We start from the raw sequence: 16,616 nt of genomic DNA on the forward strand, positions 1-16,616 counted from the left end.
TTGCCATCAAGTTTTCGTTGATGTAACTTCCAATTCACTGGAGGATTAGATTTATGATTCGTCCACCAACCCAAAACCTCCCCTCCCAACACTTTAGAGGGGCTTTAACCGCATCTGCAAACTTCATACATTGTATACAGCCAGTATAAGGCAGAGCTATATGTACATGTAGAAGTACCATTGGAACTTTGTGTATCTCATTTTAACAACAAAAGGTACATAGCATAGCCAAACATTATCTTGACTACAAGGTTATTCTACTATGCTTGTCAAGTCTCTTTTCATTAAATCAAACTTTAACAATCTGTGCCCTATAGTTGTGTGCGCCACCAATGGGACACTGCTAAATAGGAAAGGGATTTGAATCCCCCATTAAATTATTTTCAAGGCAAATTTATTACTATCAATGCTTTGTCAGTAAATCCATAATGTACACTAGAGACTTTAAAAAAAAAATCAAATGTTTGTTTGTTGAATTTTTTGGCTACAACCTTGTTGGCAAATGCAATCTGACAGCATGCAATTTCACACCACCCTTCCTTTCCAGGAAGTTCCACCTCCCCTCCCCTCCCCTCCCCTCCACCATTCAGAATAGTCTAATCAGTCAAAAACACTGGCCAACAGTGGAGATGGAAGCCTTGGCTTTTAGCATTATCTTGTCAGAGGTGATATCTACTTGTCATACCAGCTTTTGGTTAAAACAGTGACTAAAGACTTGTTCATTCTTCCCAGCCTTTAGTGGAGAAAGTGTAAGTCTAAAATAGCCCCTTGCCAATGGCAGTTGGCTGGGAAGCAAGCATTATTGGGACTTGGGATGTCTCATGTGCTCCTCATCAAATCCCTCCCTCCCTGCCTGCATACAAGTTAGCTCCTTTCATCTAGGAGTGATTTTGACATGAAAAGAGGACTTTAAATACCCTTTGAAGTTTGAAGGGTATTGAAAGCTTTCTGTTCATGTCAAAATGGAGAAGGCACATTATCCCAGCATTCAGACTTCTAAAATCCTTTGTAGGCTACAGTATATAGCTATAGGATATCAAAGTACTTAACTTTTCCAAGTCTGAACATACATGTAGTACAGGTACGTGTATAATGAAACGTCATACAGCGAACGCCTGTTTTATCGTTTCAAACGAACATTCAATATCAGAATCAGGATCTGTCTAGTCTGAATGTGAATGTTACATCATATGAAAATCAGATATAATAGGCGGCGCTTATCATAAGCATGCAATAACGATTGGTCAGCTCACTCAGCTGTCATGTCAATTGACCCCTGCAAAACGAGTTTCTTTATGCATTGTTGTCATCTAGTCATACGCCCCTTTCGCTATAAGATGATTCTTCAAACAACGTTTCTTTATATGTTTCTTCATATAAATTTACTATTCTGAACAGGTCTTTTCTGAAAGATGTACATTTAAGATAGCATGACACAAACATGTTTAAGTCCACACACATGTTTCCAATGAGCAACATTTAGGCTTTACATCATATTGATAAGGTCTGAGTTTCCTGAACAAACATGCTATCTGATTGTAAAGTGCATGACATCATGTTTGTCTATTTCAATTTGATTGCAATTTCCTTTTAAGCAGACAAGCAATCTTCCCTGTTTTTAATAATGTTTCCCCCTTTTTAACAGATGAGTCAAGGGTATACATGTGTACATGAATGTTAGGGGCTCTCTAAAAATGATATCGCGATTATAAATGTGAGAGCAAAAATAAAGCTGCACCCTGTCATATTTCCCAATAGTGGTGTCATGATGACGTGTGCATGAATCTATTTTAGAACATAATAACCTGTTGGGCATCGTGAAGCTAAAAACGGTGAATTGAAATACCCTATGTAAGATCCTATTTACTCAGTAATGATGCATTACCTTTTCGTTATTAATCAGTTATCACAGATGCTACAAGGACATGATTTGCACATCATTCACAGGACAGAGGGGGGGGGGGGGGAGGGTACAATGTATGTTCAATTTGTTCCATCTTAAATAAATATCCCTATTTTGATACCTTTAACGGTATTGTGCTTAAAGGTTCTGTATTAAAGCCTGAGAAGCATTTGCTTGCCTAACAAAAAAAGATAATATATCAATAATAATACATACATGTATGAATCAGAGTTCAAATTTATCTTTTATTGCTTTTTCAAAAAATAGACCTTGATTTTAAAATGCGATTTAATCAAAATCAATGAAAATACATAATTCAAACAATTGTCTTCTTTAACTTAAAGAAACTAACAAACCATTATTTCAACACATAATTTCAATCAGTATTTATTCACTTTTTTAGTTTGCCAGCCTTGCTTTAAAGTATGCCAAGAACAGTCCCTCCCAGCAAATAATTTTCCGTGAATTAGGCTCGTTGTCGCATAAATTTGTAAATGTACTTAATAAAACAGATGCATAATTGTTGTACCAGTATTCCAAGGTAGAAAATAAAAACTCCACTACAGGTTTTGAGAGCAGGAAGGATACAGTAGCAGGGTTTCCTCCTGTTTCAAAGCTTTCATGAAATATTCAGAACCAGGTCATCAAAACTACAGGTCAATTTATCCCAATGGATATGTACTTTTGACAGTGGAGCACTCTTTCATAATTTCCCTTGTGAAATGGGTAAAACAGTGGCACCTTTGCTCAAATATAAAGTTCATTCTCGAACCAATACCCAAAATATGTGAAGGACAACATATATTTAAAAGGTGTTGCAGGAACTTGCATGGCAAAAAATCTAAAAACTTGTACACCTGTAGATGGCCAAAAATCACAATTTGTGAAAAAATCATAATTTGTGGTAAAAACATTTATTATAAGCAAAATTACAGAAAATTTTCTTTTCAGTTATGCAACTTGCAGTGTTTTATTCACTTTATTTGTTGTGTACAAAATGAAGGCTTCAAATTTCACCCATACAGAGAAAACCAATCTTGTGATCTGGAATTTTTGGATCTTGAGAAAAACCGACATACATTGTGTAAGGGATATTTTTGTACGTGGCAAACAGGAGAGTTTTTCCATCACTATATCACAATCCAATGACAAAATGGCCAATCTGAGATTAGCAGAATAGTGATCTCACATTCCTAACAATGATAACTTTCTTATTATTGGTCCAATTTATTTCAAACTTCCGTTTCTCTGATTTTTCTGCTTTCATTCCAGTGAACTAATATTACAAAGGTCGGACTTCCCCTTTAAAGCCCATCTGTACTAGTATGGTCAGGGGGATTAAACCTCCCTGCAAGGTCACTAGTACTGTAGGTGGTTACTCATCAAATCAGCTCCCAATTAAGATAAGAAAAGGGGATCATGGGGGACCAAAAGGCACTGATTAGGCATTGTTTGCTACATTTTATACATGTACAGTGTATATAGAGGGAGCTAGCAGCTATAAGTAGTGCAGTGGGGCTTTAAGTAACGGGTTGGTAGAGGGCTAAGATGTGGGTGAGTGATCATGGGATTGGGACGACAGCTGCAGGACGTATCAAGCCAGCAAGCCAGACTGATTGCCAGTCCAATCTAAAATGTGACTTTCCCCTTCTAATGACCTCTCTGATTGACAATAGCTATGTTCACATGAAACCATCACGGTTTTAAGCCCCACTGCACTACTTATACTTGAGCCCTCTATATAGCAAAAAATACCTAATCGGTGACCGTTGGTCCCCCATGATCCCCTTTCCCTTATGTTAATTGAGAGCTGATTTGATGAGATAAGCATCTGTCAGTGACCTTGCAGGGAGGTCTAAACCCCCCCCTGGCCAAACTAGTACAGACAGGCTTTAAACTTCAAGTTTGAGAAACTGCAAAGTTATAAACAACGGCAAGGGCTTATACTGGATTGAAACAACTACTTTTTCATAATGTTGAACTACAAGCAGGGCAAGCAGTAACTTTATAAACTGGCGTAACTGCAAAATTAATTGCCCCTCACCCCCCCCCCCCGCCCCCCCCCCCTCGCTTGTAGTCATCCCATTACCCTGAAGATCACCCGCAGTTTATAACTCTGAGAATCAAAACTAAAAGATTCATACCCACTAGTGCATCCGCAAGGGCCCTAACCACAAGATAACTTAGAGGTTTAAAACCCTAACCTAAACTTAAAGTCAGCAGAATGTCGTGTGAACCTTACTATTCTATGCTGTAACTTCCTGCAAATTGCAAAGCCATACTCGTGGATATGCTCATGTATTTCCCTGATGTATGTACAGTGGTCATGTGATTTGAAGCAAGTGGGTGGATAGTATTTGTTGGAAAACACACGCTCAATATGGATTGTGGGAGGCACTGGATTTCAAAGCACTTTTTTGTTCGAATTATATAGATTATAGATTTAATTTAAAACGCTAAACTTTTTCACATTCTTATGGGACTACATGTACATGTATATGAAATTGTAATTTAAATTTAATTCTAACGTTCAAATTGTAAACCGTGTGGAGCATAAAAAATACAATGCAGAAAACTTACTATAGTCTTTGCACTTGGTATAAGCGTATTTCAAGAATTGCTGAAGATTTTCACAAAATTATTGAACCATCAGCTCAACACCATCCATACACCTGTACATGTACATAATGGATATTCTGTTTTATTTGTTTGTTTTATTGTTAATTTCCTAAAACTACATATTCTAAGCTTGGCAATGAAACTTAGTTTACCCCTGGCCCATAAAATGACAGATAGCAGTTAAGGATTTTTTTTCTCCAGAGAATAGTGAGGTTTTTACATGACAGTCAGTCTGTTAACTTTAAGTTAAGGGGCAATTCCACGGTAACGGAAGGACACTCAGACAAGATTTTTCAACTTCAGGTTCATACTAAAAGAAATGTTTTATTAGTATGTATTAAACTATGGGGAACAAAATGTGTTTCAGTCAAGTGGAAAGCTTCATCAACTTCACAAAGTTTGGATAAACACTAATTAACTGGAAAAACCATGTCCATTTTTATGTCCTTCCGTTACCGAGATAATTAATATGCACATTCTTAAACTACTTAACTATAATGACAATTTTTTGGGGGAGAATTAAAGGCACTTATATAGGTATTATATCTGTACTGTTTCACATCTTATACTAATAAAACAGTTCTTTTAGTATGAACCTGAAGTTCAAAAATCTTGTCTGAGTGTCCTTCCGTTACCGTGGAATTGCCCTAAGGTCATGATTTTTAACTCTGAAGTGAGTCAAGTGACACATTTGTAGTTACCGTACTTGTATTTAAAGCACAAGCAATCTGAAGGTACCGTTATGCGTGATAACTACTAGCAGCGGAGGTCCTCACTCAAAGTTATGGGCCATGCGAATGCAATGTGCCTCGAGATTACACCAGCTCGTACATGTACTGTAGTTTAGACCTTTGGAAACTCATTATTTTGGTCACATGAGTACCCTTGCAGACCTGCCAACCTCTGGAGTTCAAAAACTGTATTCTTAAATCCCATAAGTTGTATTTTACTGACAAAAGTTGTATTCTTAAAAATAAACATGGACTGTTACGCGGATCAATGCGTCTTACAGTTCCTACATACAGGAATAATTTTGTTTATGGATCATTGGTTGAATATGCATGGTTTCGTCACCACTGTTGTGTTCGATGAACCAATGAACATCCCAAAATTGCTGATGTGAGATGCATGTAGGATATTTTACAGGATAGAATGGGTATTTTGCCATTGAAAATGGTACACAAACACACAGAAAATAGAAAGGAGAAAAAATATATAAAAAAAATATTTTAAAAATTGAAGAAAAAAAAAGAAAAAAAAAAAAAAAAAAATTGTTTTTGAAAATAATATTTTATTGAGGAAAATCGTACTGTCGTATTTGCTTCTAAAAATCGTACTAAAAACGACTAAATCGTACTGGTTGGCAGGTCTGCCCTTGTCATTGTTATTGGAACAATGTTTATAACTTCAAGCTTTTGCAAACTATGAATTATAAAACTACCATGTTCTTGTGTGAACAAAGCTAATGAAACTTTCTTCCGTTTGCTTTGTTGTCGGATTTGGGAATTAATAAAGTTGATTGAGCCTTCAAGGAAGTAGGTTTGTCACAGTTGACCTTGAATGCATCCTTTTTTTTCGGTGGTTGATGACGACACTGGTTTATAAGCATATTGGTCTACAAACGGTTCGTCTACTACCAAATTGGTCTATTCCCATATGGTCTACACCCTGTCTTCGTTCCACATGGTCTAATAATCATTTTGTCTACTTATCATTTGGTCTAATGACCATTTGAAATAGTTGTCATTTAGTCTAACTTCGATTTGGTCTTATCTCCAATAAGTCTACTACCCATTTGGTCTATTGCTCATTTAGTCTAATTTCCAGTAGGTGTAATTCCCAGTTCGTCTAATGCGCATTTCATCTAATATCTATAAGGTGTAATAATCATTTGATGATCATCATTACTTATGATTTCATGATTATTAAACCATATAGATAGCAAACAGGCTGTGTGTAGACCATATGGGAATAGACCAATTGGGTAGTAGACGAACTGGTTGTAGACCAAACAGCAATTCACAGATGCTCTTACCATGCATAAGGTACTTGGTTGTGTTCCGTCATGATGTAATAGTTGGTAGCCGATGGGAGAGCCCTCATTAGTCCAAAGTCACCTATCTTCACCTGAAAGATAACAAGGACAAATTTAAAGGCATCGTTTAACAATGTTAAATATGAGATGCATGGCCCTACGTTCTATCAGTGTTTGTGATATGGTGTAATATTGAAGCCCTAAAAAAATTGCACTTTAAAATGATCATGAAGTGCTTCAAAAAAATTAAAAATCTTTGAGTGACCGGTTTTACCATACTCATTTTTCCCACTAGACTGTAGTGTTATAAAAGCTGTTCAAAAACGTTGGGGAAAAACGGTTTCTGAAATTTCGAATCCCATTCATAAATATCTTGATAATCTAATATGCAATTGGCTTGTAAAAGTCATGGGATTCATTTCTGACCTAAACGTTTATAATTATGATTGCAGCATGAGCTAAATCCAGGATTTTTTTTTAGAATCAGAGGCAAAGTTACCTAATACCTTTTTAAGATATAATTTGATAGCTTGCGGTAAAATTTCGTTCAAGAAAAACAAAATTGTTTAAAGACTCAGTGTACATGTAAATTGTTATCATTAGATAATTATATTTTACAGCAAAGTTTATGCTACCCAAACATAAAGAAAAAAGTGATGAATTACTGCATCCTCTAAAAATCACCAACACAAACATGTATACATGGAACAATGCTGTTGGTAGACAATGTACGAGGCATGGACTTACACTTTTATCCTAACATTTCATGGAATGACTCGTCTTTTCACTTAAAAATCAATTTAATGACATGTTTTCTTTAAAAATTATTTAGCCAACATAAATGTATACCATTTATTTATAAATATTTGGTGATAAGATTATTGCAATCTTTTGCTAGTATTTTTTGTCTTAAAACCAGAACTCAAGATTGTTTAGTAACTTTTATACAGTTTCCTTATCAATTCTTATTCTTAACTCTTTGATACATTGTACCTTTAAACATGCCTTATTCTTGAAACTTTCTAATTAGGTTCTAGTAGTTCCGGGTTCTAAATATGGTACTTAAATTGATAAAGGAAATGAATCGGATGTCTGCATGTACTTCGTGCTTGGTATGATCTGATGTAACTCAAGAGTGTTTAGTAACTTTAATACAGTTTCCTAAAATCAATTCTTAGTCTTATCTCTTTGTTACCTTTAAACATGCCTACTGATCAATACTCTCTACTTAGGTTCTAGTACAGTAGTTCCGGGTTCTAAATATGGTACTTTCAATTGATAAAGGAAATGGACCGGATGTCTGTATGTACTTCATACTTGGCAGCTGGCATGATCTGATGTAACCTAATGAAGGAAGCAAAACACTATCAGCTCTACAAGTTCTTGAGTAGTTGTTGAAATGATAAATAAAGTACTGTAGTGAGTGAACAATACCGAAATGCTTCCTCTCTTGATTTGAGCACCTAATTCGCGAGTGATTCTTATCATTTCTAAAGCATTTATTCTTAAGTTGCTATATTCTAGATTTAAAATGATCTCTGTATTATTTGTGCTTCACTTAATGAAAATCTGCCATAAGTATAATTTTTGTTTCAGAAAACCTTTATGCTATCCATAGTACAGTGTATATTTTGAGTAGTGCCCCAAGGGAAAAGGCACTTGGGGAAGAACAGAAATTAATTATATTTTGTACATGACAAAATGGAGAGTTATCTGTGACTACCGGTACGTCACAATCAACAGACCAGACTACCAACATGAGATTCACATAGACTTCCCAGTAGTGATCTCATATCAAAATACATTCATAAATTTCTTTTACATTACTGTTGCATTTTATTCAAACTTTCGCCATTCTGTTTATATCTTATTTTTCTGCATTCATACAGATGAATTTATTACAAGGGTTGAATTGCCCTTTAACAGGCTGTAGATAAACAGTATATACAGAATGTATTCTTTATTCCAAAATCTGCTTTTCAAACTTACTATCAAACTTGTTTGATAAACGCAGGTACATGTAACAGCCAACAACTGTCAAGTTCACAAATAAATGAGGTCAAAACTCAAAAGTCTTTGTTTACTATTCAATTTTATAATACCCCCCCCCCCTCCATGACCCATACTTTCTAAATTCCACATAAACATTATACTGCATTGGATACTGCTGAAATCTACACTAGTACAAAGCAAAATTGTGTAGTGTATTACATGTGTACTATGTACAGTGTATGCCAAAGGTATATTTTGTAAACTATGCGTAAAATGGTGAACTCTGTGTGGATATCCATGGATATCCAAATGTTGGCCCAGAATTATAATTCTCAACAGGATTAGAAAAGCATTTGTGTCAACAATCACCACAAAGAAAGCCACATACCGTAAATATGTACTCTACATGCAAAATAGATTTTATACTAGATTCTATTTGATGCCCACACGTTATCCTTTTCTTAACAGTGTGACTTTGTGGTCGATGAATCACAATAAATAAATACCAAAAATTGTCTACTTTCAGTTTTGACTTTTGATGTCATTATCTATTAGAACTTCATCTTTAGAAAAGTTTGTGGGTTTGTTTGTTTTTCAAGTTAGTTCCTGCATTGTACGTGTAATAATGGAGTAACTGTACCTCTTTTTTGTTTAGACGTGTACAGTGTAGAATAGACATTTTGATAAATATCCAATATCATGTCACAATCAAAATACTGGTATATGTACCTGTATCTCAGATATTAGAGGAAACAAGTTAAACAAATCTTCAAGTAAACACTTGTATTTTATATGACATCATATTTACCCAATTTCCTTTACATGACATTTTGTATTTAAACAGTTGATCAAATAAATTTGTTCTTGCGCATTTAATGCCCTCTAAACCCTACAAATGTACATTGCAGTACTCAGGGCATTATAAAATGCATAACTTGTAATAACAATTTAGATAAAATATTTGTTAAAAAAGTGTATGATTATTGATACAACCAATTCATTAGTTTGGTAAACTGATTTAAAAATCGCCATCAGAACTTAAGCTTGATGTTTCCCTTTAAAGTTGGCATGGGAATGCAAGTATAAACAGGGAAGCTACAATGTGTTTTCAATGACTTAACAAACACTGATTGGATATACTCCAATCATATATATGTCCTTTACTACTACAGATACATGTATATTAGCCAACATTGTGATAGTCCCACTGTATGAACTTCCCTTTAATTTCCCTTTAAGCAAATAGTGCAGAGAAATACACGTACAGTACTTAATAGTCTTGGTGCATCTTGCCATATACAGTAGGTTTTGCATTTAAATGCAAGTCAAATATTGAATTATACTGTACATGTACATGTAGATGTAGATGTAGCTGTTTGATGAGTAATTCGAGGGGAAAACCCAGCTTGACAGAAAATCGCACATTAAAGTGAGAGTAGAAACAGACTCAAAGTATTAAACGTGGACTTATTATCCATTTTTTTTTACAGAACTCTCAAACAAAAAAGCAACATTTACTAAAATGTGTAAGGAATAAGGATGTGTAAAAAGTACACACATACATGAAGAACTTCATTAATTTCCCACAGATGCAGATATCTCTTCATACTAGAAGAAATATTTACGATAATTCATGCATAAAACCTAGAGAACAGTACTACATGTACTGTAGATACTATCACAATCACAAGGCTTAAATCTGTAGATGTCTCATTTCTCTTGAATGAAATGTGTTTGAATTGAAAGCCACTTTTTCTTGACTTCACTCAAGCAACTGTTTTCCAAGGTTCGCTTTTAATTATTAAAGACTAAGTACATTGTGGCTTTCCGTTTATTGACTGATGCAAAAACAATAAATCTTTTATACACAATAGCTTTTCACAACTACTCACAATCTTCTAGTATAGTTAGTTTCACACCCTTTCGCTTTGCAATAAACTACTTGGTATTAAAATACACAATAACTTGGGATAAGTGAACAGACAACAGCATGAATAATTCTGCAATCAATTCTTGAAAGCTTCATGCCATAAAAGTTGTACGGTGCGACTATATTGGCTCCTTGCTGACAGGTCTCTGTGTACGAATATTTCATATTCTAAAAGCCTTATATATTTGTTATCATTTTTAATTGAAGATAGCAGTATCTCTCTCATTCATTTTGATCTTACTTTTTGCATTACTGCACAATCTCTTGCATTGTAACAGAATTATTTTGTGCCTTCATACATGTATGTTTTACCATAATCATTTTGGTATTACCTTTTACACTGAAGCTAGTAGTATATTCCTAGCAATCAGGTCTATAAAGGTTCTAATCTCTTAAATCCGAAAAAAGCTCATGAATTCATAATTTTATCATTATGATCTTAAGATTGAAGCTAACAGTATATTCCTAGCAAGATAGTTTCTATACATGTAGGTTCCAAGCTCTTAAATTCTACAATAATACAATCATAGTTTGTCATAATTTGACTTTACCCTTTTGCATTGAAGCACTTATAGTAGCCTACTAGCAGCAAAGTCTCCATGTTTGAATTTCTTAAACTTAAAAGTCTAAAAAGCTCAAGCCTCTCAATTTTTGTATCAATTCGATCTTACTTTTTGCACTGCTGCAAAGTCTCTGTATGTACAGTATCTCTTGTATTCTAAAAACCATTTGGCCCTCATATTTTTTTTAGTATTTTAATCTTTCATATATCATTTACGTTGAAGCTAGCAGTCTAATTTTTGCTGCCGAGCCAAAAAATAAAATAATAATAAATTAATTAATTAATTAATACAAAATAAATAAACAAATAAATATTTTTAAATATATATATTTTTTTTAATAAAAAATATATTAAAAAAAGGAAATAAAAAGAATTTGATCTTACCTTTTGCATCGAAGCTAGCAGTATATTCCTTGCCGCTAGATCTCTGTGTATGAATCGTTTGTACTCTAGGAAGCTCATGCCTGAAGCGATCTGTAATGCAAAGGCGCTCAGGGTCGAGATGAGGAATTTAGAAGGGTCCTCTCGTAACCTGTCCACCAAAGCACCAAGCGGGGCCAATTCCGTCACCTATTAAACACAAAGCAAACGAAAGAACAAAATAGTAATATTTCCAAAAATTGTACGCATTACTTTGAAAAGCTTCGATTAAAAAATAAATTCTCACATATTTGTGTTGTGTTTCAATATCATCAATATGAAATTCCTGTTATTATGTCATATTTTGGATTATTTAGTCTATCCTTTGTAATGGTAATTTTAATACACTGATTCACATTTTCCCACTTTTGACACTCTCTACCCGGGTTTAGCGGGTACCCAATGTGCAAGAGCACAACACTTTTTTTTTTTCCAATCAACAGAAACCAATACAAAACAAATTGATACAAGATTGATTATTATTTTCAAATGTTGAAGTGTACCTTGGAAATAAGTATTAATGTACATATTTTTCATCTACCAACATAAAAGTGTACAAAGCAAATCGATTGCCCAATTATCTTTTAACCGCAGACCTGCCATCTTTCCTTTCAAAACGGAAGCTATTAAACATTTCACCCTGCCCTAATTTCCCTTTTCAGATCACTTCCAGCTTACTGGTTGGTTTGTTCAACTATTTTGGCAGGCAATGTAGACTTTGTCAATATTTGACAACAGGAAAGATTTCCATGGGTATAGTGTCTGTAAAGAGCATAGACTTGATTCGCAAGTTTTTCCTTCTGCCCTAAAAACTTTTCAAAGTATGAAAAAGAGATGATATCAAATTGAAACTACTTGAAACTATTAAAGATATAGCCCGGTAGTTATAAAATTGCGGTTCAAGGGTTTTGGGTGCAATATATCCATTCAATATTGTTTAAATATTGCCTTCAGAGGTTTAGATGGCAATAAACAACCTAAATTTGCAAAAAACAGAAATATATGCCCAAATGTTCAATGTTGAAGTGCATTCGCGATATCTATCCAGGCCGGATCGATATGATAATTTACCAAATATATCAATTAGTAGGCGGTTTCCCAGCAAAATTTGTATCTTCACGTACATGTGTTAGTCAAAACATATTCTTGCACATGATTGGTAATAAGAGCTTCCATTTCATTTTTTGAGAAGGGGGTGTTTCTAAAACTGGTCTATACCTTTAAGAAAACTCTGAACTGCTTTGAGTTGAAAGATGAATAATCTTCCGACATTTCATGTCTCGAGGTCAATACAAGGTAAGATGATGTTTAATGCTCAGACAATGTCAGGATATCCTGTTTAATGGGGATCACAAAGGTGTAAGGGAAAAGTAGGCTCAACCCTACATTAAAGTGTACCAAGCAACATATTTTGTTCTTTTCACTTAAGTCAGTAGTTTCACGTCGTAATACTATATTTAAAGTATGAGCTTCAAATATTACTTCTCAAGAGTCACTTTAAGACTCCTTTCAAGAACCCCAATTGCACTTTAATATACTGTATGTACCAGTATAATAGCAGCGCTATAGCAGTTCATGATATATCTGCATTAAAATGATACATATCATTATCCATATATGTAATATTCTCCACAAGTCCTTGGTTTCTGAACGCGATAATGTGGGTCTTGCATTAAAAACAATGCTTTTCTCAAGAACCTATATCAGAGTTTGCAAGCACAATATTTACTGCTCAAAGCCCCACTGCACTACTTATAGCTACTTGCACCCTCTATATAGCAAATAATGCCTAAGCGGTGACCATTGGTCAACTGTGGTCCCCTTTTTCTTATGGTAATTGAGAGCTGATTTGATGTGATAACCACCTGCCAGTGACAATGCAGGGAGGTCTAATCCCTCCTGGCCAAACTAGTGCAGATAGGCTCTAATGTGAAGTATTGTATCATTTTTATTATGATAGGAGCCTGGGTCTGTGAAAGGGGAAATATTTTAAAAAAGAGAAGAAGGACTGACCATTTTGAGAGGGGAGGAGAGCACCACGCCATAGAGTCGGACGAGATGGGGATGATCTAACAGATGCATGGTGTTGACTTCCTTGACAAAGTCTTCAAAGAATCCGGGCTGATTGACCATCTCACTCCTCAAACATTTCACTGCTACCTCCACCTGACAATCAACAAAAAAGGAAGAAGATTTGATTTTAAATGATCACTCAAGAATACAATTATGTGCACGAATCATGCAAGAAAGAATAACAAGAGATATATATATATGGCTGTAGGCAATTAATGAACTATACATCGAGGGGTCAGTGACACAAAGACGTAACTCCAATTTGAGAAACAGTGGTTTTTGTGTCACTGAGCACTTGGGCCTCGAGGAATTGAGTCTATGTTTCACTAGCCATTGACTTCAATGGGGTGTTGGGTGGAGTTAAGTCTTTGTGTTTCCTGGAAAGCCCGCATTTTGATATCAAATACTCATTTTGGCAAAATATGGAGTTACGTCTTTGTGTCACTGAACCCTTGATATGTAGTTTTGCATATCATTTGAAATGATAATAATAACCTGGATTTACATAGTGCTTTACACGAATTAACGTCTGTAAGCTCTTTACAGAAATTATTACAAGGTGCATACATGTAAACTGTAGTTTGGTGCGTTGAATCATTGGTCATAGAACACGAGATGCTCTTGTGCCATTCTTTTAACTATCACATTACCGGTAAGTACTGAATGTATGCCAGATAGGGTTTTGCAAAGTGTGTGATCCACCACCATCACCTGTTAATGAATAACCACTGTGACCACTTTCATCAATGTGGAATTCATAGAGTACCGAAGTGCTAACGTCATACTCGCTCGTCATCCCGGTTACTGTTTCTAAGCAACTGAGCCTGCACATGAGGTTCACTGTGAAATCATTGAAGCAACAGGCTGGAGCAGGGCGAATTCAATGTTTGGGGCTGGTGTGATCACCACACGGTTGTTTAGCACAAAATTGTTTGGAACTCGAAACCTTGAGGACTTGGCCCGTACGACATTACACTTTCGTACTCTACAGTATAGAGTTGTGAAGTGTGACGTCATCAAACAAATATCTTTAGAATTTCTCAATTTGAACTTCATCTTCCAAAAGAGCATCAAAAATAATGTCCAAAAGTCAAAAACCAATTGAATAAGTTAAGTATTGGCTGAGATATGACCATCTGAATAAATAGATTTCCTATAGGAAATTTGCTCTGGTTCATAACATTACAAACGTTATTCAGATTTATTCAGACAATGTCACAGCTTCTGTGCTCTATATGTGTACTCACTCTCTTCCCCCTGGGAGTTTTCCAGTCCCCCCTCCGGACCACGCCAAAGGACCCATTGCCCAGCTTCTCATGGAGGGTGAGTTCAGACTCGCTGATAAGACATGTCAGAGATTCCATGTTCTGTCTTGTGCTCGTCACACCGCTTGGTAGCGGCTGCGTGGCTGGCTGACTTGAGTTGGCAGCTCGAGAGCGGTTCACTGAGTCGCCTGGTTTGACTACATTCAGCACCTGGAAAAGAAAAAAAAAACGAAAAAACAGATTCATCGTAAATTGAAGTTATATTATCACATCCAACTAACAGCTTACTAACAAATCGACAAAAATCATTATTAGAGACATTGTACATTTAATTCCACGAATAAAACTGTTATGAAAAGAATTTACATTGTACTTTCAGTCAAAAATATTACATTTTCCATTTCTTTCCTACATGTATTATTCGTAATCAAACACACACCAATATCTTGTAAAATATACATGTATGCGTGCTTCTCTGCAACAAAAAATACATACAACCCTCTAAAATGAATATTTTGATTGATCCATGTTCAAAACATTGGTATCAAATTATCACACAAGGATGCAGGCTATAATCTGATATCAACAATGAAAACTGCCAAAAGAAATATAATTGATTTATTACAAATGAATTATGCAGGGTACATACAATAGAAAATGCTTGATGTGGTTTTTTTTTTTATTCTCTCACTTCTCAATGAAATGATGCCGAAAATTATTTCTACTATTTGTTTACCCTTTACTTTTGCTTGCAGTTTACAGTGTCATATCTGAATAATGCTAAGTCCACCCTGGAATAATTTTGTTTTAAAGCCTGTCTGCACTAGTTTGGCCAGGGGATTAGACCTCCCTGCAAGGTCACTAACTCGGCTCTCAATTAACATAAGAAAAAGGGGATCATGGGGGACCAACAGGCACCAATTAGGCATTGTTTGTTATATAGAGGGCGCAAGAAGCAGTACAGTGGGGCTTTTAAAAACAGAATATGTGGAACAGATCAGTGTAATCTAAAAAAGTAAGAAAGTTTATAATTATTTAAGTTCCAATTGATCAAACAGAAATTGGCAACTCTGTGACATACTGTACATGTATCTCTTTTGAGCTACTTTTCCATCTCATTTGTACAGACATTTTCACAAAAATTCTGTTTCCTGTTTGTTTGTCGACGAAGCTTCGGTCTATTTCAAAGAGGGGACATCCCCTGTACTAAATTATAGTGAGCCAATACCGCTGCTGAGAGCCAGCAATCGACTGCTGACAGCACTACCTCTGTGGCCGTTGTTGTGGCAACACTACAGTGTACATCTACGTCTTTCATGTGGCGTCAAAATAGGCAGTCGCTTGTCGCGTTAGGCAGGTTAGTTAGTACATTTACATGAATTTTCTGCGGGGGAATTATTAGTGGTCATTATGGACAGGAAGTTGTTATAGACAGGTGGTCGCTGAGGCAGGTTTGACTGTACAATGATGTACCTTAAAATTCTATATTTAAAAAGATACTAAATAATACAGAAAAAGTAATGAGGAAGAATGGTATGAAAAGTAGTATTTATTTCCATAGAAAAGCATATACAATGTAACAATATAACAATACAAAATAAGATAACAAGGAATCTTTCCTTCACATAGTGAATAGACATATTATAAAGACGTGAAAATCGTGGCCCAGGACGTTGATATTACTCAGGCAGGGCCTAACATGTAAACATATACATACAAACATATATACTTGTTCTAAGATCATTAGCAGTCAGAAGTATCAGTTATAATATGAAAAATTAATTATGGGGTTCGTTCAATCTAAAAATATAATACTA

General features: G+C 35.2%; 1 protein-coding gene across 1 annotated transcript in view; it reads right to left on the bottom strand.

Annotated features, from left to right (window-relative positions):
• LOC594771 (activated CDC42 kinase 1) overlaps positions 1-16,616 on the bottom strand; it is a 40,071-nt gene that overhangs the window by 10,139 nt on the left and 13,316 nt on the right. Inside the window, exons 3-6 of the mRNA XM_030986779.1 lie at positions 14,782-15,009; positions 13,475-13,627; positions 11,426-11,611; positions 6,558-6,649 (exon numbers count right to left, since the gene is read on the bottom strand). Coding sequence (XP_030842639.1) covers positions 6,558-6,649; positions 11,426-11,611; positions 13,475-13,627; positions 14,782-15,009 — 659 coding nt within the window. The remainder of the gene's footprint in view (positions 1-6,557; positions 6,650-11,425; positions 11,612-13,474; positions 13,628-14,781; positions 15,010-16,616) is intronic.

This window comes from Strongylocentrotus purpuratus, unplaced genomic scaffold (assembly GCF_000002235.5).
Source record: "Strongylocentrotus purpuratus isolate Spur 01 unplaced genomic scaffold, Spur_5.0 spur5_scaffold_16, whole genome shotgun sequence".
Lineage (NCBI taxonomy): Eukaryota > Metazoa > Echinodermata > Echinoidea > Camarodonta > Strongylocentrotidae > Strongylocentrotus > Strongylocentrotus purpuratus.